Genomic DNA, 22,482 nt, shown 5'->3' on the forward strand with positions numbered 1-22,482 from the left:
AAAAAAACATTCAGAGAGCAGATTTATCAGTGGCTTTTGCTCAGTCCACATCTGTTTAAGTTATCTCTTTGCAGTTCGTTGTTACCCTAGAAACCAAAGCAAACACGGCATTACTGCAGCTTTTTAACAATAACTCCCTGTTTCACTGCTCCCGCATATTCAACTGGGCCCCTGAAGGGTTCATTTGAAATCAGTTGTCCTGATCTCTGGGCAAAATTGAATTCCTTTTTGAAACATTTTATGAACACTCAATATGCATGGGGACTGAGAGCCCTATAGCCTGGTTAAAATGTTTTGTTAGAGTTGAAAACAGAGCTTATAACTATATGAAGTAAGTCTCTTGAGCCTTTTTTTCCCTTCAGTTCAATTTCTGGTTTTGGCCTTTTCCACTGTCTGAAGACTAACTGCTTACAGCAGTTCCACAGCTTTGGTCCTCAAAGGAGAGATGTGGCCATTGTCCGTTCTGTGCTATCAATCTTGTGGTTTAATCAGGTTTTGGTTTTGCTCCCAGTGACAGGAAAAGAGGAAAGACTTCATCTAAAAGTTAAATCAGGTTCACCCTTTTTTTTTTTTTTTTCTTCTTTCCCATAGCACCGTTAATAAAATAATCCAGTTTCCCTTTCTAACAAATTTTATGTAATCGCCATACTGTAATTATTTTGAAACATAAAAGCTGTTTTGAAGGGTGATAGTACTGAATACTGTGCTGAAATAGTACCCTAAAAGAAAAGTCAACAGACCTTGAGCTTAAAGCTATAGCTGAATCAATATATATATATATAATCAGGTAAAAACAAATCACTAATTTAGTGAAAATCACTTCAGTAGGAAGTGATAACTTAAAAACAGCAGCTTGTACAGTTTCTTGATCAAGATCCCATGTTTAACTAATATAGGAATCACTATTGTATATCAGGGTGTTATATCAGAGACATAATTTTGCTCATGCTGCAAACAGTTTGAAACCCTCATGTAGAGACCCCTTGCATTTATTTGCAATTCAATTGTGTGTAACTGAGATTCAGAGTGTGGAAAATACACGAGATGCATTGTTCTATGGCTGATACATGGATAATTATGGATAATGTTTCTTTTAAACATTGACCATATTAAAGCATATGTATAAGGACTTCATAACGCTGGAGCAGTAGAGTTGCCCTTAGGAAGACCCTAAATGCATTTTAATTATGCATTCCATTCCCATCTATTTGAATCCAACTTCACTTAACATCTCTGATTTCCCTTCCAGCCTGTCCCCTTTCTCTGGTTTGGGTTTCAGAGCTATGTTGCTATTTATTTAGGATTGTTTTTAGCCAATTTGACTGTCACTGAAGATTAAAAGAGCATAATCGAGCAGTATCATTCCATTTGAATGCTTTATTAAATCGATTTGCCACACAGAGGGTCTTAGGATAGGACCACCATAGTGCAAAATGACTCCTTTGAGCTCTCTGGGGTGCTTTACCCCCCATTCCCATTGCCTAAGTAAAGATAACCATCTACATGACAACATAAACTTACTATTTCAACCACACTGGGGCTTTTAAAGACAAACTGTGGAATTTTAAGAAAGGTTCCCAAATGATTGTATCCCCCCCCCCCCCTCCAAAATCTTTGGTATTCAGACTGATCTATGACTAAGATCCTTTATAATATGATTATAACTATCTAAGAGACCTACTTTGTGGGAGATGGGAAAGGAAGCCATACTTGGGTATTTTCTTTCCTGGAGATTAACAGTGCAATTTTGTCAATAATGTCCACATGCTGTCCCTTTGCATCTGTATTGCGACTGTAAAATCCGTAATATACAAATGAATAATGATGTACAATAACAGTGCAAGTCCTTAAAATATAAACTAATTATGTCGAATACATAATGCTAATGAGTATCAGCACTGATCTAACTCATGTCTGGATTCTTAACTATGGTATCAATATTTCATAAACGCATATATGGATGTCACACGATCACCTGTTTTAACTTTATAACCATAATGTGTGATTTGATTCCACATCCTAGGTAATTGCTATTAAAAACTTGAGAAGTGAAGTTTGATCAAACATATAGGACAGAGTTAGTCTAATATTTCGCAGGTGCACACCAGGTACAGCATGTAGTACTTGACTGTTTTTTTTGTCTTAAATCAGTTTTCTTGTTGGCAAATACTAACCCCTAGTACGCATTTCATTCCTGTGTTGTGTAAGACATCAACTTGTGATTCTTGTTAGATTCTGTGGCTCCATGCATGTTTCCAGCTGATTCTTTTATTTATTTCTTGCATCTGGCTTTGAAATGTTATACAGTTATGCATGTGTGTGTGCGTGATCAGGGTTTTATTTTCTGTTTATACAAGCTTTGAAATCCATGTTAAATTTGTGGCTATTGAAGTATTGTCTTCTGAATGATGGTATTCTTTTTATCGTCTTTTGTTTCAGTTATTTATTTTTGTTTGAATAACATGTTTTTGCTTAAATGTTCTTTAATCTGCTTTGTATCTTTTTCATGTATTTGTTTCTGGTGAAGGGGGTATTTTGTATTGTTCAGTGATGCCTAGAGTCATATACCAAAGCTGTTTTTTTGTTTTGTTTTGTTTTTCTCCTTTTGTAACCCATAGTGCAAGTCTTTTTTTCTTCTGAAAATATTGATTGTTAACTATAAAATCAAGCAAATTAAAGTGTGCTATGAAAGCATGCACTTATTTTTAATTGTCTGAAAACCTGGGCTCTTCTCACAACCTTGGTATACCTCTCCTCAAGCAGTTACTTCCCAGCTATGATGTATTATCAGGACTAGTAGATGCAGCTTTGAAGAAAAACCCCTGGTGTTGGCATTGCACTACCATAGAATGGCAAAATTCAATATATAGTGCCAGTAACACAGGTTGTATATCCATAGAGATATTATTAGAGTAGAGTCTTTTATCACCATTGAAAAATTTATCAATTTTTTTTATTGATTTTTGTTTTTGTTCGTATAGACTAGCAGGGGTTTATAGGTTTTGGAGAACAGGCCTACTTTATAATGCAGTTAAAACCAAGGTTTGTACTCCAAATTAGCGTTTGACACCTATTGAGCATCTGCCGTTCTTCAACCATTAAGCTGTTCATAGCTGCTTCATTGGATTTACCATACCACTGTTTGTTGAACTTACTGCTTTCTTTGAAACTGAGGCAGTTAGTTTTATTTTTCAAAGTTACTTTTTTTTTTTTTTTTTTGTATTGGTATCTGCCCTGTACAAAAACAATCCAGTGGCATTTCAGTGTTATTGCAGTATAATGCAGTGCTTTGGACCTAGAACTGCAACTTATTGAAGTGTAACGTAATAGTCATTTGTAATAACTATACTTTCCAAAATACACCAGTACTGTGTTTTCACCATTTCTGTAAAGGTTAGTGCCTATTGGATTGCAAATGTTCCAGATCCCGACAAATTATGCTTTTTTTTCCCCCCATCCCGTTTCCTTTGGATCAGTAAGTCATCTTTTGTGTACTCAGCCTTATACATTTTACTTCGCAGATGATGATTTTTAATCTTATATGAGCAATCAGGAAATGATACGTCTCCTCATTTTACATATAGATTGCCATCTGGCAAGAGTGCAACAAAGGCATATAGTTCTATTAATTACTTTTAACAAACACAGGCTCCATAAGGCATTGTGGCTTTAAAATTTTGATCTGGTATTTCATTTTTTTTGCAGTGAAACTATTAGACTGTTTGCAACTACAAGCATGTCATTTATATTAAGGCTGATGGAAGGATTTAGGTTTAGTTCAGGTTATACAGTGTTTAAGCTTCAGTATTTCATTGTTTCCTCTCCTTAACTAGGGCCAAATATACTAGTAATATGGTCTAGCAACCCTGTCCTGAGACAGTTGAGGCCAAGTAGAGAACTAACATTAGCTTTATTCACACTGCAGGCCTTAATATAATACTGACTGCTCAAACGGTATTTACAAGTGACTAAAACGAATGAGTGTTCAGACTGCATTCAATGCATTCGCCAGACTTTAATGCACAAACTGCGTCCACCATGCTTGTACATGATTTGTCGCGAAGTGATCTCATCACTCTGTCACATATGTAGTGACGGAAAAAGCACTTCAGACTGATTCAGGGCACATGAATCCTATTTGAACGTTCGGATTCAAGTCGCATGGCCAGGAATCTGATTTTAATTGGACTTAAACCACCTCTGAATGTGACTTCATGTGGCTTTTGCCTGTTCAGACTGCCCAAAGTTAAAGTCTGATTAGGAGTAATAAATCAGATTTTAATTGCATTAAACTTCCAGTGTGAAGATGACTTGTAGGTATTCTAGTTTGCTCATTCTTCTGATTTAAGTAGTATGTATAGACCACTTAGCTTTCTTATGTTTTGAAACTTGTGCAAGAAAGTTTGCTTTAGTTTTGTGTACAAAGATATTGATTTTAAAAAATGGTTTAGACCAAACTGCTGTTGCAAAGTATTTTTAGTTAACAATTTCTGCTACTTTTTATTTAAAAAATAAAATTATACATAATTTACTTAAATAATTTATTTCAGAATAAAACCGCATAGAAGACAGATTGATTCTCCAGGCAGTTTGTAAGTGTATTTCATCTACATCATAGAATCAATTTCTCCATCCTCTGAGAATGGTTCGTCTAAGTCAGACCACTGGCCCCCAAGGCTCTTTTGTTGTGTTTGATATATGCAGAAAGACATCAGAATTAGAAAGAGGTTTGATATGAAGAGTGTTTTCAGTTGTGCATTTTTATAATGTTTTGAAAGTAAGTATGCAAAGCCAGTGGGAGGTTTGGGGGACTCATATCTGTATTAATTTATTAGGAGAAGCCTTGAAAACAAGGCTCTCTAGGAACTCTTTCATCTGATGGGGCCAGACAGGCTGTATTAATTTCTTATTGCAAATTTGCTGATTTAGCAAAAAAAAAAAAAATCTTAATTGGTACATTTTAATACCACTGGTAATGATTATATATGTTTTATAGTTTTTTTTTTTTTGTTTTTTTTTTCTATTGGAAACCAGAACCAGTGGCAAACTACACATCATGTTGTACAAGAGGGGGTAATTGCTTTTTCACATTACAGAACACAGCCCACAGATAGTTTTTCCTTTTGTTTTTGTTTTTTTTAATTTGAATGATTTGGTTTTGTGTTTTAATTGCTACAGTTTGTTCATTTTAACACATTAGATAAAGTATTTAAAATGGCAGGCTTACCATGTATTTTGCATATTTATCCTGTTTGCACATCCTATTATGCATTTAGAATCTTCGTATGATAACTACCCATTTCAGATTAAGTACCTTTTTAAGCTTATTAGATATATCTTTTGAAAAGCTTTGTATCTAGAGTAATTTAAACAGGCAATTAGCCGTGGGGGCCTGTCTGTGTGGAGTTTGCATGTTTGGTTTTCTCCCACTGTCCAATGATGGGTTGGTTGATAAGTCTCTCTAAATTGCCGTGTGTGTGACTTGTGTGTGTGTGTGTGTGTGTGTGAGAGAGAGAGACTACTCAGGGATTGTAACTAGGTACTACTAAAAATGTTGAATTTAGTTACCACACAGAATGTGAAGAACTGTATAGATATGCATAAATTACACTGGGAAAGTCATAATTCAAGTTTTTGATCTCAAACTTTGAAAGGTTTGGAAAAACAAGTGAAATGATTTTGAAAAATGCATTTGACTTGCTTCAATACAGTATCAGGTAATATTCAGAAATAGTCTTGACAAAGCCATGAAGCTTTCCATGTTCACTTACGGTTGAGTTTTACAAACCTAATATTACTGTAAGGCATGGTTTTACAAATGCTTAGGTTTAATATTGCTTCGGATATAAAACTAGTGTTACTAAGAACATCGTAGATAGGCAATGTTTTTTTTTTTTTTTGTATTTTTAGAAATGATTTTCCAAGAAGGTAGCAAAAAAAAAAAAAAGACATTTCTGAAAAGACAGCTAGCTAACCATTCGTTGATGGTTTGCATGGATGGGTGCCACATGTAAAAAGGAAAAATAGAGATCTGATTTCATTCTCCCTGTGGCTCAGCAGGCCGAGAGAGAGAGAAAGAAAAGGACTTCATTAAACATATGAGATTTGTAATGCTGGAGTTCCACTTCACAGGCCTAATTCTCTATTGACACAGCAGTGTAGTGCAGCCCGCTTAAATATTGTGGTACTAGGGAATTCTATATGCATTGTCAATCTTGGAGGAAACCATAGGCCTAATGTGCAAACTGTACACATTGAATAATACATAAGTCATAGGCCTTGTCTGATGTGCTTTATGCAAGACCCCTATGCCTTATTGTACCATTACTTGTGAACTAGTACTGTTTGTAATTATTCCTTCACACTAATTTTTTTTTTCTTCTTTTTCCATCTCCCTATAGCAATCACCTGGAAAAGAGCCTTCAGCTGCTTATGGACAGAGTGGATGACATGAGCCAGGATATAGTTAAATACAACACTTTCAGCAGGAATCTCAGCAAACAGCAGCAGCAAAAACACCAGGTATTTCAAAGGAATCCAAAAGCTTCCCTCAGAAACCTTGTTGGCCACATTTCCCTCACTAAACATTTAGATATGCTTTGCAAGTGCAGAACTGGGAATTAACATCCTTATAAAAACTCTGTTGGGAGCCCTGAAGGGCAACAATCTTCTTCCACAGCGAAAAGTCACACACAAAATGAATTTTGAAGCTAAGGCATGATAGGTGATTACACAAGCAAAGATTTAGAAGTTCTTTCCATTGCAGATTAATCTTAAAAGTGTCATACGTCCATATATTCATAAAGGCCACCTCATTGGTCAAGGAATCCAACAGACTGCTGCATTTATGTGTTGGGCCAAATTTCAGGAAAATAAAATGTGAAGCATGGGGGGAAGTAGGCCAACAATAAATGGAGGCTTAATTTTGGGAGACTTTATAATGTCAATCCTGCAAGCCCTTGCTTTGAAACCAGAACAGACCAAATGGAAGAGGTTGTTAGTATCAAGTAAGGTACTATTAAGAATTGGTTGACATAGTATTTGTTTTTAATAAAGCAATTTTTATTTTGCATTCCAATTTCAAAATATATACAATTATGATCATGTATTCTGCCCCATTCCCCTTCAGATTATTACAATGTTTGAGAGAGAGAGAACGCATAGTAAAATAAAAACCTTTTACTTATGTCTTCGATGATGCACATACCATGCAATTGAAGAAGTTTTACCATTTTTCTGATAATGCCTGGTTAATTTATTTTTTATAAATGATTACACTTTTCTGCTCAGTGGATCGCCACTAATGCTGGCTATTGTCTAATTTTACTTTTCATGACGAAAATATAAATGGGATACCGGTACTTATGATATCAACATGTGTGGTCCTTTGCATTTGTAGAAAACAGAAGTTGTATCAGTAAATGGTGACCGTGAAACCACGTTGCATCTGCTAGAGATTTCATATAATACTTCAAAACCAAAAATATGAAATTAAATGAAAAAGGCTTTATGGAAATTTTGTAAAGCTCCTCAGGTAATCTGTTCTGTTCACCACAGAAGTAGCTGCAGGTCTTCAATTTATGTGCTGCTTCAGGACAGACATCTAACAATCACTGCTACCATGTTAAAGATACATTTGCAGGCCATCTAAGTGCATCAGCACTTTTTTGTTTTTTTTAATCTTGCAAAAAGTGTAATTACATCAGCCCAGAGACCAGCAGAGGTTAATGAAATGAGAAGTAAATACCAGGTCTATCAGATCAGTACTGACTGTTTGTCTCTCTTCTCTGTTTCCGTTTCTCTGCAGTATGTCCAAAGACGGCAGCAGGAGAATGTGCAGAGACAAAGTCGCGGGGAGCCGCCGTTGCCTGAGGAGGATATCAGCAAGATGTTCAAGCCCCCTCAGGCCCCACCTCGTATGGACACGCTCCTCATTGCAGGTTAGTGCCCGTAGTTCCCCAGCCCTACTGCCCGTGCAACAGTGTTACCCAGAGCCACTGAGAGAGATTCCTTGTGTGTGATTTGGTTCCTCTGCCCTTTTTCTCTCTCGCGATGAGACTTCGAAAGACCTGAGATATAACCCTGCTTTTTCCAGACCCCCTTCACAGTTGAGGTTTTAAGAGGCGCATTCACATATGTAGCTGAAAAGGAGACCTAAAGATTGCGATGAAATGCATGCCGAGAATGAAAACCATGATCTTCCCCTAAAACATCACCTGAAATCAATACAGGATATCATTGTATACATTATTTATCAATATTGAGATTTACAATCTGTACGTATAATATAGAATGTCAAACGTCAGTGTCTTCGGTGCTGTTTTCCAGGCTAAAGTATATGTCCCATGCAATCCAACAGCCATGATGGGTTTGTCTTTAGTCTGCTGCTATTATTTTTTCTGAGTTCCCGGAGAAACTTCCAAGTTTTACTCTGGACTCCACTGCTTGCTGTGGTCCAGTTTTTTTCAGCTGATTTTAGCATTTTTATTTTCCTTTTAATTTGGTCGGGCAAGTGATTGTTACCCTTTGAAAGAAACTGCCCACTTACATCTTTATAGACAGCAGCGCTCTTATATTTTGTAAGTCGCCCTGGACAAGGGCGTCTGCTAAGAAATAAATAATATATAACACTTATGTGTTATTAATCATTTGCTAATTTCATTTTAGAAAAGGAATTTAAACTGAATTTATGACTCCCAGCACAGAGCAAACGAGCTGTCGTATAATATATGAATTTCATTAACTAGAAAATTGGTTAAGGGTTTTTATTTAGAATTGTTATTTTTTAGATAATTAAAGTAATGCGTTACCTGCACAGCCATGTGGATATTGCTGGCTGCAAATACTTTCTGCTTCAGACAGAGCTTATTTACAATGCTCTTTTTCCTGTCAAACCTTACTGTGACTTGTTCTCATGATTCAAAATTTTACCAGTAGAAGTTACAGAGTGTAAATGTCGTTGTGGTCCTTTGCTCATTTTTCCTACTGAAGTGTGACATTCTTATCCCTTCAGCTTCTAAAGATGTGAACCACATGTTTTCATCTGCCCAGCTTTCTTGACCCTGTCATTGTACCCCTCAAATACAAAAAAATAAAAATAAAATTAGTATAGTTTTGTTTATTCTGTGTACACATTTTCCCCTTACGGTAATAAAGCCATTGGCAACATTTATTTTTAATTTTAATGGAGGTGAGAACAAAGATTATAAATTAAACTCTAATGACTTCAGACCTATTTGTACTGAACCCACACACATACACACACACATGCATGTGTGCATACACACACACTTTATTTTAATGAGCCAAGTAAAACCTTAGAAATGCTTTAAATGAGTAACAAGGCTTTACTCAACTCCGGTACCGCAGCTGAAATATTTCCATTCCGTGGTGTTCAAAAGCTGTGAGTGGTTTGTGTTTCTTGAACTCAGTTTCCCATGCCACAGAGAAGTATAGGTATTTGGCATCAACACCTCCTGAATCTCAAATAGATGTCAGTGCTCAGGGCACTGTCTCTTGTGCTGCAGGAATTTAAACATCAGTCACCTACTTTTTACCCAAGAGTACATTTTATTGTATTTACAAGAGATTTTTTTTACTTTTTATTAAAAATGGCATTCTACTCCAGACTAGTAAAATAACTTTTTTTTTTTTTAAATGCTCTTCTCCTTGACCCCATCATTACTTGGGGAAACCTGCCACACCTTAGAGGAACTTATTGGGTTTTGTATAAATACATGTATATTTATCTAAATGATAATAATAAGGTAAGGACTCCACATGAAAGCTTTTTAGGCAAGAATAGATAGACATAGCTTGGGATTGTACAAGGCTGTTTTGTAATTGACATCAACTGAAATAGCTGGCCTTTTCCTGTTTTTTTTTCAATACAGTAACCTTTTGTGTTGTCATATATTTGTGCAGTAAAGGCATCTTCCTTTCCTGGTAATGCTTTTCCCTCCTTGACTTACGTTAACGCTTCTGAATTTATTTATCTTTGAAACCTCAATGAATGCAGCTCAATAGTCATGTTTTCCATTTTGTTCGTACTTTGTTGAGCTTTAGTGCTTTTGAAACCCTGGATGTGTAATAATAGAAACGGAAATCTGCTATGTTTCCACAACGCAGGCCCAGAACAGACAGCTGCAGTGTGAAGTTCTCGGTTTGCCAAAGTGCGTCAACTGTGTCCTGTTGGGACCACCAACTTAGGCATAGTGTGGTTCAGTCTCCGTGCCACTCAGTCTCTGGACTCTCAAAAGACATTTTGTTTTGATAAATAAAGGACAAAGCAGAAACCGCAACAAATAAAAATAAAGAACAAAGAAAAAACCGCAAAGTGAATAAACAGACAGTACTTTGCAGAATTCTAAGAGGAACTCATGTCTTCAGATCTCACTACAATTGTTACCATGCTAAAAATGTACACATGATTTTTCAATTTTTTTAAATGTAATTTACTGCCCACTTTATTTTCTAATAACAAACTTTAAATGCTTAGTATCCCTAATTGACCAGACCTATTACATTGGTGTCTGTCAGTCCACTGTGTGCTGTTAAAGTGCACTTTCGTTGTAGGTCAATTCAGGAGTGCAGCATGGAGTCAAGTTGACCAACAATGAACCATTTTAAATTGGGGGAGTAAAACCCTATAAAACCACTAAATGTCTTTGCTATTCAGAGGCTCATTTATACAAAAGAAAAACATTAATGTGTTTATGTACTGTATCAGTATGTAGAGCCATATGCTCGCGATTGCAAGATCCTGAAAATGTATTCTACAGTGACAGTTAAAAAAAAAATATTATTGTACAGTGTGGATATTACTAGAATACACGATCAGATGAAATTTCCTGGATTGTGCAAGAGGTACTTTTGCCCTTTTGGCTTCACTGATGCATCATTCGGCATGAGAAGGCAAACTACAAAAAAGAAAAATTGTCTATTTGAACAAGAATTTGTCTTTTGTTAATGATTCCTTGGACCATTACATGGGGAGATGCCATCTAGGCATCAAAGTTTTCTAAAATCCTGTGAAAAGTGGCAATTAATTACTCAGACCTCTTATACTTAGAGGTTGAAAGTGCTCTGCGGTTCTGACAAAAGTGCTTCATTAGTATTAATGGAAGCAAAATCTTGTAAAATCAGAACAGAGGAAAAAGAGCCCAAGTTATGGCCTTTCAAGTTTATTACATGCAGCAAATGCACAGGATAGTTAGGGAACACTAACACAATTAGGGAAGAACTAAATTGAGCCCCCAGAGAACATGCATTCATGAAACAGTGGTTTCTTTGTTAATGTATGTACCAGAACAAATCCTGTTTGAGTTAAACATACTTTTAAACTTATCTACTAATCTGAACAGGTAATTTTTTACTTTTTAAAAGCTTTGACTATATACATGATGCTCCTTTCTAGGGTGTTGACAACAGTGCACATGTGAAGCATAAATGGCACCCCAGTAAAACCTGTGTGTGACTGCAGCTTCTGTTAAATGTTTATCAGACGAATTGTTTCCACGCTGAGAAATGCCATGTCTTGCAAATATGCTAGTTTTTTTTGTTTGTTTGTTTACTCTTGTTTTTGTCTTTACCAAAGTACCAGCCTGGATTATCTTGTGGTTTATTTGATCTGATTTCAATATAGAGTTTAAGATGCCTCGTTGTTTCTCTGTGATTCTTCCATGTGCCATTTTTTCCCAGAAGCAGTGCATTTCTATATTTTCTAAAAACATTAGGCCCGCTGAACTAAATGTGATAGGATTATCATACTGAATTCATGTGAGGTTCAACTTTTTTGGAGCCTTCTGGGTATGTGAGGTCCAGATTCTCTAGATTTTGTCAATTCTCCAGGATCGGTTGTTTAAAATGTATTATCCATTAACCTTATTGTCTTTGGTACTCTTACCATTCATTTTGACATTAAAATGGTCTTGCTTAAGATTTAAGGTTAAAGTTTGATCAGTGATTGCAATTTACTGATCTATTAGGCTGCATTTGCAAGTGTGCTAACATTTGCTAAAATCTGTTAATTCTGCAGCTGATGTAGAAAGTCCAGGAATGAATGCTGCAATGTCCTCTATTCTTGAATCGCAAACCCTGTACTGTCTACATCAGTTGCCGAATGAACAGATTTTAGCACATTTTAGCAAAGGCCAAAGGTAGTCTCCTTCTTGCTCAGTCACCCAGTTTGGAGGGATAGCCTGATTTAGGCAGGGTCTTGGTGGTGCCATACACCTTCCACTTATTTATAATAATCTTGACCATGCTCCAAGGGATATTCAAAGCCTTCGGTTTATTATACCCATCCCCTGATCTGTTCCTTTCAACAACTTTGTCCTGGAAGTCTTTTGAAAGCTCCTTGGTGCTCATGGTTGAGTCTTTGCTTGGAAATGCACAACCCAGCAGAGGAAACCTACAGGAACTGCTGAATTGATCCTGAAATCGTGTGAATCTCTACAGTTTAACACAGGCCACTTAACTTGGTGTCTGATTTTGAATGTGATTACACCTGTTCTAATTTAGGATTTTTATTATAATGGGGGTGGACACTTATCCAACAAAGCTATTTAAATTTTTATTTTTAATATTTTTCTAGAATATTTTTTCCCCACTTAGAAGTTTTGGGTAAGACATAGAAAAAAAACTAAACTATTTCAATTGATTTATAATTCCAGGCTATAAGGCAATGAAGGTGAAATTTTGTCAAATTTACTTTTTAAATGTCCTTTTCTTCAGTGACTCAATGTTTTCTCCCCAAACCGAAGTCTAAACATTTGAGAATTAACAATATATAAATTAAATGTACACATTTGGAATCATTTGTTAATTCCCAATAGTTTCTCATTGTATAATTTAAGGTGACAGTTTAATGTTGCACTTATGGACTCTGTGTAGGTAGCATGAGCCCGTTTTAGAATAAATCTCTGCCCCTGTAGTTCTTTGGAAATACTTTTTGCAACAAACAAAAGAGGGCTATTCACCTGCAGGTGTCTTTATATTCCTTAATGGATAACCTCTTCTAGAACTGGGTTTTTAGACATTTGTGCCTTTGTATCATTTAAATGATAATGTGTTTGTGCAGGTAATTATCACAATAAGATAGTTTGGCAGTAAGTGCAAAGCTCATTAAGTATTCTGCAAAAGGTAATTACAAAACCTATTAAAGATCGCTTTAATTTCACTCTTCCATGTCATCGTTACTATTTTCTCTTTATTATCCCCCCTCTCCTCCATCTTTGTAGTAAATACTGTGGAGCTGTGTAACTGCAACCTGAGGGCAAACAAGACCAAATTTAAAAAATGAAAGGAATGGTAACTGGCCCACATTTGGCCTTATTGCCTGCTGCAATCATTTTGTTGGAATACTGGGCCATTCCATCCACAGTGTAGAGAGAACTTGGTTTGTGCCTTTTTATCGTAGAGGTGTTTTTTGGGATCATTTCAAATTTTTCTCCTTAATCCACTCATATTCTCCAGGCATTGCGTTGATCGTTGAAGAGGCCTTCACCATAAAGTCCGTCAGTGATTCCAGTACACTGTACAGTATGCACTGTTGGCTGTAGTGCCCTGAAATCTGTAAAAAAAAAAAAAATAACTTTTTCAAGCTGGGAAAAGTCATGTTTTTGAAAGTGGAAAAGCCTTTGCTATAACCTTAAATAATGCATTAATGTCATATTTATTTCATATACATCTATACACACAATGCCTATAGTCTATACAAATTATATATTAAAAATAAAAAACTGAAATATCAGCACCTTTGTAAGTCTCTTGGGATAGGTCTCTACCAACACACCTAGATTTGACTATTTTCTACCATTCTTCTTTACAAAGCTCTGTCAAGTTTTTTGGGGTAGTGTTGATGGACAACGAACTTCAGTCATACCACAAATTTCCATTTGGATTTAGGTCTGGACTCTGACTGGGCACTTTACTTGGTTTTAGTGCTTTGTGAATGCTGAAATGTTTAGTTCTGTCACAGTTTTAGCTTTGTTGCAGAGGGCAGCAGGTTCTCCTCAGGGACTTTTCTATACTTTGTTCCATTCATTATATATATATATATAAATTGTAAACACTGTACTTGTTTAGTACTACTGAAATTTTTAATTTATTTTAATATTGCTTTTTATTGTTTACCTGGAATACTTTGTTGCAATGTAAATAGCTAAGCAATAGAGAAAAGAAACACTCATAAAACTGTCTATGAAACAGATGGATGGGTATGTAGATAGCCATCAATTTTCGGTTTAAGTTTGCAGTTTTGTTGTTGAACTGAAGTTACTATTTGGTTGGTATCAATGTTGATCATTAAAGCTGCTTAGGCTAAATTATACCACACTGAGGAAAGGAAGTTCCCCCCCCAGCTCTTTAAAACTACACTGCAAGAGATACCTGCTTTCTTTTTTTATTTTGTTTTACAGTATTTACATGTCATTATGCTTTGCTCAGTTACACTTTTGTGCTTGCTCTTTTTATTATTATTTTTATCTATTTATTAATAATTAATTTGTGAAATGCTTTTCAACGATTTTCAATCTTGAAGTAATTCAATAGCAAAAGTGGTTTTACAGGGGGCTAGAAATATTACTTTTCCCAGCCTGCAGGCTTCTATTATACTATATTTTATGAAAGTAGATTAGACACATGGGGTGATAAATCATCCCATCAGTGCAAAGTGACTTGCCATTTCTTTACTGCATAATGTTTCATAGGTAGCTGCAGCAAAAAGTCACTGGTGCCAAAGGGTTGCATGAACCTCATTTGGCCTCAGCATAGACTTCTATACTTTTTCTCTTCAGTATGAGGATTTTGATTTTAACCCTTGTGTTTCCCAGCAGCTGAAAATTATGAGGCTAGAATAGGTCATACTGGGAAATTATTTACCAAGACTTGGTAATCACTGACGGATTTCTGATGTATTACTCTTCAAGAAAGCCTACTATTCTGTAATGTCTCAAGTTATTGATTTCTGAAGAACAGGTTCATCAGCTGCATTGAAATGCTCAGGATAATGATGCACTCTGAGCTGTGTTTTGATGCTCCCTTTACTTATTATGCAAAACACCAATTGTTCAAGTGAGGAATTGTGAAATGAAGGCTATTGTGCAGGGAAGGAGAGGTGCTGGCTCTCAATTTCAAACAAAGCTCTAATTTGCTGGTCCTACTGATGTAAAATTGAACAGGCTGCAGTTAGTTTCGCATTTTGCAGGCAGCTGGCTTACTTTGTGCTCAGCCCATTAAATTCGTGCGACCCTGGCCCTACATCAATATCATATAAGAGTAAAGTGTTGTACATTGCAGGCTTCCTTTGGATAATAGTTATCTTTTAAGGCCTAGTTTCTAGGTCCCCTTTTCATGAAGTTCACCTACTGCATGTTAAAATACAGACGCCTTTTGAATCGTATAATTAAACCTTTACCACACTGGCGCTTCGTAATATGTATTCTCAGTGCACACTCCCCTTTCCTTAGAGTCCAAGTATGTATGTGTTAGAGGTGTTTGGAATCCAGAAGGAATATGAATAAACCAATCATGTCATCTGATTCTGAGGACAACGCTTTCCTGAGAGCCTACTTATTTTCAGCCTTTCTGTTCCTTCAGAAGGCCAATTCGAAAGACAGAATAATGGAGTCGTTTTGCTCTGCAGTTGAAGACCTTGCTTGGATTCCTCATTTGTCACTTTTGCAGGAGGTCTGGAGCACAAATGAGCAGTTGCCTCTTGCCTTGCCAAGCAGAAACACAATAATTTAAGGGGGCATGGCAGGTTTCACAATTCTGAAAAACTGAAGGCATTAACACTTGACAGGATACAAAATCAACTTGGCGTGACACCCCCCCATTTTATTCTGTTTTCTTTAATAGGGCAGATCAACACCTACTGCCAGAACATCAAGGAGTTCACCTCTCAGAACCTGGGTAAACTCTTCATGGCGGAAGCTCTCCAAGGTCACAACAGTTGAGGAGGCGCAGGCAAACTCGCCAGGCTAATGGGACGTGACCAGCTGAAGGAAGAACCAAGGAGTGGGATGTGCCAGACGCCTAAGCAATGGAGTTTTAAATCGATATAATCTAGCTTCTCTGTTAAAAATGACTGGTTGTAATTGGATATTAATAAAGTGAGAATTTCACCTGAATTGGCATTTTATTTTCATTGGCATGGTTAATTTCCCCCACATTGTTTCCTCCCCCCTGCTGAAGATGTTTTGGGGAATAATTGGCACCCAGAATCAAAAGGTTATACAACTGATCGATCTAAATCCGCTATAATTGTATACTTTTTAAAGACCTGCCTGTTTTAGATTCAGCATAAGCAGAGAGATGGTAATAATTACAAACATGAAATGTGTTTTGAAGGAAGTAGAGTGTGACCATCAGAATATCTAAAAAAAAAAAAAAAAAAAAAAACACTGGGCTGTTCTGAATGACTTTTATCCCTTTTGTATCTGATGGTGGATTAAGCTTGTGAATTGTTCCCTTGTGCCACTGAATAATAAACAATTTACTAAAAGTCTCCCAACTTTGTTTTATCTAAGGATTAATGCATTTTGATTTTACAGCAAAATGATGCTTGTTCGATTTGCTAAACTGACTATTGGAGATTTAATTCTCTTATATTAACTGTGAAATGTAAATTACTTCCTAGATTCTAAGAAGTCTTTGTAAAGCTCTCCAGTGAATATTTGTCTTGAAAGAAACATGATTTTCAGAACAAAAGTATTTAGAATTCTGAATGAACTATTTAAACTAAAGAACGCAGTGTATCGAAGACTGAATTCAGGTAAATTTTTAAGTATAAACAACTACTCTAATGTAAGGATTGAACAATATAATGCATTATACATAATTTCTGGTCTTGATTAATTGATCAATTATTTAAATTCCAAAGGCCAGTCTTTTCGAAACGGTGTTGTCTCCCTTTGAAACATAGGCTTTATTTGAGCAAACGTATAGCGCTTGTTAAAAAAGCACAATTAGTCTTTGCAGTAAATCTGCTGATCATGTGGTTTGTCTCGGTGATTGTCTATCCGTTATATACTGTATATAGAGCAAACCTCCATAATGGGGTTACCACATTTGTCCACAGATGAGACATTATGCAATTAACTACCAACTAATGTCAAGAAGGTGAGAGCCAGTGAGAGCCAAAGCAGACCAGGACACCCCAGGTCGTAAATCTGCAAACCCATGCAGATCAGCCATCACCGATTTGCTCGGCAGCCAATCAATCAAAAATTGTGGGCTGTCCTGACTGGAAACACCAATGAGGAAAAAACACTGGGTCTCATCACAGCCTTTGATTTTGAGCTGTCCAACCACCATGGACAAGAAAAGTATGAAAAGAGCTGCCGTGCTCAATTCACAGAAGGAACATGTTTTCACGAAGGTTCATGGGTTACAAAGCACAATGACTTGAAGAGTTGAGGAGATAAGTTGGCCGAGTTTGCTTTCTATTTAATTGTGCACTGTACTTTACCTGCAAGAAAGGCCCCAATGAAGTCAAACCACCTCAGAAGCTGCTAGAATAATCCTAGTCCAGACCAACAAACTAGCCACTAGTTACAGGGAACATATGGCCTAGGAACCGCAACACTACTTGTCAGGTGTATTAAGTATTAAAAATGCAATTTTCCTCATTTTATAAACTTGAGAAATAAGCATGAACTAGGAGCATACATGTTTATGAGTGATATAATCTTTTAAGGTTTTATCCCCGTATTAGAAATGTTCATTGTGAGTAATTTTAATTAATTACCAGTGTGCACTTAGATATTCACTCTTCTCCTATTAGGGGTCTTAAATCTAAATGTTATAAGAATGAATCATAGATTAATTTGCATATATGCCCTGTCTATATCTAAAGGGTTGGCAACCAATTCTAATATAAGTATTAATAGGATAGCCAAGGACATCCCAACCTAATGCCTCTAATATTTTAGGGCATTAGATAATGAGACTGATATGATTTTCAAATATATTTTTGTCCAACTAACACTATTAAGATTAAGATGAACCTTCATCTTAATTATTATAATCACTAAACCCCAAATTATATTAGGTCAATATACTATTAGTATCTCTGCCTAATTACTTCCTCCTCTTGTATTGCTAGTTAGTTGTTGCACATAAAATGTGTTATGGATTTCATGAACCTGCGTCTCTTTAATTTATTCTAATACATTTGGGCTCTACTGACCTCAGGAACTCCGTGTTGCAGATAGTTTGATGCCACTTCATGGTCACCGACTGCATACACATTTATATTATAACTCGATAGGTGATTGTCAGCTGGTATCGGAATGAAACCCTGATTTTCTGTGCCACGGCTGGGTACTTTATCGCTTTAGTAAAAGGCCCAGACAGCCTGGCAAAATGGTATTCAATGGCTGTGTTCTCCTTCGAGCTACTGCAAGGTTGTGTAGAGATCAGCACCTTTAGAAAATCTTCATCTGTGGAAAATACTCAGAAACTGTTTGGATAAGTACAAATTAATATATATGTATGAAACTATTGGTAGAACTATAATATCACTGACGGTCCCTGGTTCACACAAGATTCCATTCTGTTTGGCTCACAGAAAATAAACAATAAAGAATTAAACTAAGACCTGAGTTTAACAAAAAAAATGGTTTAAGAAGACCTGTCCATTATATTTAATTGAGCTGTAAGAAGAAATATATTTCTATATTCCCCTGCCATCATTCTTCTGAAAGAGGAACTCTTACTCGATACGGCACTGCACTTATGAGCTCTTGTGTACTGGTCTATTGTATGCTACTACACAAAGTGGAGTAGTGTTGAGCTAAAGTACATTTTGTGGTTGAACTGACAAAAACATATCCTCCACAGTACTTGTCTACACACAGACAAGGCTCTACATTTCTCACTGTATTTTCTTTAATTTTGCATTTCTTGTCAGTCTCTCCAAGGTATGAATTTAACAGAAATGCATCAAAATGTATTTTTTTCAATGTCTCCAGTACTTGTCCAAGAGAGCAGATGTTGGATTTGATATTTTGTCTATAAAACACTATTTCAAATACATGAAATGTTGAAACGTACCCTCAAAAAAAAAAAAAGTTGTAAGATAATTAAATATGAATTGCATTTGTGTATTTGTGTATATATACAAGGACATGAGGAAACTGATTCGGATCTTGACATCTGTACAACGTTGTCACTGCAATCAGTTTGGGGTTTGATGCCTTTATATCTCCAAGTACAAATCTTGGTTTGATTCGAAATCTATAATCTTTTTGAAAAAACTGAAATATATCCATACACAGTATTAATAATAATTCTATACCAGTCATCTGATTAATATCCAAATGCACAGTGCAGGATGTAGCTTCCACCTTTGAGATCATAGGTTCAAGTCCAGCATGGGTCACTCCACAGGAAACTCACAGGGGTGACGCTGAATCAGCTCCTGCTAAAGCAAGATTTTCATGTGAACATTTGGCAGATAGATCTACTTCCTGTCACTCAGCGACTAAATCTGCTTTTGTCCAGGTGTTTCTGTTGGACTTTGCAGCTACACAGGGTCACACCTCTCCCCCATCTGTATTTATACCCTGCTGTTTTAATTTTCTTTCCCAGTATGAAAAGGTATTGATGGAACTAAATTCTGAAAGAGACCGATCTACCAATGCTCTGCATTGTAACTGCGTGGTAGTTAAGGGGTAAGGGCACCTGACAAAGTAACACAGTTTTCTGGGATATGTTATGGCAACCAATTTGAAATGTACCAGAATGAAATATAATGTGCTTCATATGATTGTGATGACTCCACAGTAACTGTTGTCTGAACGCTTAAAACATTGTGTGCGTGTGTGTGTGTGTGTGTTTGATAGACTTTAAAGGTCTTTTACGAATAAAATGTGAACAATGAATGAAGCTATAGCCAATGCTCCAGTTTAATGCCCAAGAGAATAGGAGCCAATTATACTTCTTAAAGGTTTCATGGAAATGTCAGGGCTCTAAAGTTTAACTGATCTATATTTTAAAATTCAGATATTTAAGTCCAGTCCAATAAATCAATAAATGGTGTAAATGTTGTTTAGTAATTCATAATTATAATATAATAACATTATTATTGGGATTCAACTGTTTTGCCACAAACAAAGCTTCATAAAGCTTATTCATCTCTCTCCAATGAAATTATTTATTATTTGCCTTCAGCTACTAAAAAAGATTACCATATCCCTTATTAAGGGAACTATAAGAAAAACACCACAGGGTGATGAAGAAAACTGTGGGCAAAGCAATAAAATACCTGGTCTAATTAAAACGCTGTCAACATTTCTCTGCCATATTCGAAGGATTACAGTAAACAGCAAAGTTACATTAACAACTTTCACCAACACGGGACACAAATCCCTTAGTAAGACTGCCAAAATAAAACTTTAGTTCTACAAACTGAAGTGAGGTTTTCTGTTCCAACTAGAATAAATAATAATAATAATTATAATAATAAGATTTTAAATATAGACATATATACATGTATATAATAACAGTTATGTGTTATATGAAAATTGTGTTTTAATATGAAAATATTATGGGTGTAAAAATATAAAATAGGTTCTTGTAATCTTCCCACCTGTCTCCTCTTTTGAAACACGCAAGTCTTGTAGTTTAACCTTTATCTTTATCTTCCCGAGTGCTGAATTATGAAGAAAAAGACTAAATTCACACTCAGTACAGTGTTCAAACACCCTTTTCATAATGTATGTGCCATGAGGGTACTTGTGGTCTTGGTAATGTGCTCATTGCCAATGTAGGGCACAGCGTACTTCAATATTCTGTCCAACCTGAGCTCACGATTACTTACTTGAGCCAAATTATTGTGTTAAATGTAACAGAGGAGGCATAGTTTCGAAGCTGGTAATCATTAAAATATGCATACAAAACCTGTAGGACTGTAGCCTTCTAGGACATTCTTGCAATTGTACAAGCTTTGAAGTGTTGAGGTGGTGAATTTAATACATTTTTTGCTAGTGGCAAAGGCATATACATTCAGAGCAGGACCGAGTCTGGGACCAGGTTTTTCCAGCTCTGGTATAGGGATCATTTGGTATAATTCAGACTGAGGGACACAAGTGTTGCTGCAAAAAGGCTAGTTTGTTTCACATTTAACTCCTTTTTGATTTGCTTTTCATCAGCTATTTTCTTTTAGTTAGAAAGGACAGCAACAATGTAACAAGAAATAATGGCATGGAAGAAGCCAGAATTAACATCAAAGCGAGAACTGCAGCAGCAGCAGCAGCAAAATGCAGATGACATAAACTGCTCTTTTAACCCAAACCACCTGTCTGAGTGTGTATCATTCACACCTCATATACTGTGAGAGCACATAAACATGTTTGTCGAGAACTAATACGACTTGTGACAAACCAGGCCACATGCAGTATTCATGAGGACTAAATGTATCTTATTTATACTCCTTTTCACTTCAAGTCTGCCTCATTGATCTCCAGCCCCAGTAGATTTAGCCTGCAATGTATTTAAATAAAAGGTTTATTTTTAAATATTGAAGTTAATTACTGCTATTATAATTATACAAAAAGTCTTACAGGACTTGACTAACATTGTTTCACACAAAAACTTCAAAGCAGGAGTAGTCCAGCATGTGTGACTGTGTTACAGGAGGGGCAGTGCCTTATCACTTATACATTGAGGGAAAAAAGTATTTGATCCCCTGCTGATTTCATACGTTTTCCCACTGACAAAGAAATGATCAGTCTATAATTGTAATGGTAGGTGTATTTTAACAGTGAGAGACAGAATAACAACAAAAAAATCCAGAAAAATGCATTTCAAAAAAGTTATAAATTGATTTGCATCTTAATGAGTGAAATAAGTATTTGACCCCTTCGACTTAGTACTTGGTGGCAAAACCCTTGTTGGCAATCACAGAGGTCAGACGTTTCTTGTAGTTGGCCACCAGGTTTGCACACATCTCAGGAGGGATTTTGTCCCACTCCTCTTTGCAGATCCTCTCCAAGTCATTAAGGTTTCGAGGCTGACGTTTGGCAACTCGAACCTTCAGCTCCCTCCACAGATTTTCTATGGGATTAAGGTCTGGAGACTGGCTTGGCCACTCCAGGACCTTAATGTGCTTCTTCTTGAGCCACTCCTTTGTTGCCTTGGCTGTGTGTTTTGGGTGATTGTCATGCTGGAATACCCATCTATGACCCATTTTCAATGCCCTGGCTGAGGGAAGGAGGTTCTCACCCAAGATTTGACGGTACATGGCCCCATCCATCGTCCCTTTGATGCGGTGCAGTTGTCCTGTCCCCTTAGCAGAAAAACACCCCCAAAGCATAATGTTTCCACCTCCATGTTTGACGGTGGGGATGGTGTTCTTGGGGTCATTCCTCCTCCTCCAAACAGGGTGAGTTGAGTTGATGCCAAAGAGCTCGATTTTGGTCTCATCTGACCACAACACTTTCACCCAGTTCTCCTCTGAATCATTCAGATGTTCAT

At 36.4% G+C, this 22,482-nt stretch overlaps 1 protein-coding gene across 1 annotated transcript in view; it reads left to right on the forward strand.

Moving 5' to 3' along the window:
• The window catches only part of LOC136760536 (eukaryotic translation initiation factor 3 subunit H), a 119,988-nt gene extending 103,478 nt beyond the window's left edge, over window positions 1–16,510 (forward strand). The window contains exons 6-8 of the mRNA XM_066715974.1: window positions 6,402–6,522; window positions 7,808–7,940; window positions 15,862–16,510. Coding sequence (XP_066572071.1) covers window positions 6,402–6,522; window positions 7,808–7,940; window positions 15,862–15,959 — 352 coding nt within the window. The 3' untranslated portion in view covers window positions 15,960–16,510. The remainder of the gene's footprint in view (window positions 1–6,401; window positions 6,523–7,807; window positions 7,941–15,861) is intronic.
• Window positions 16,511–22,482: the final 5,972 nt, after the last annotated feature.

The sequence above is a fragment of the Amia ocellicauda genome, chromosome 10, assembly GCF_036373705.1.
Source record: "Amia ocellicauda isolate fAmiCal2 chromosome 10, fAmiCal2.hap1, whole genome shotgun sequence".
In the NCBI taxonomy this organism is placed as follows: domain Eukaryota; kingdom Metazoa; phylum Chordata; class Actinopteri; order Amiiformes; family Amiidae; genus Amia; species Amia ocellicauda.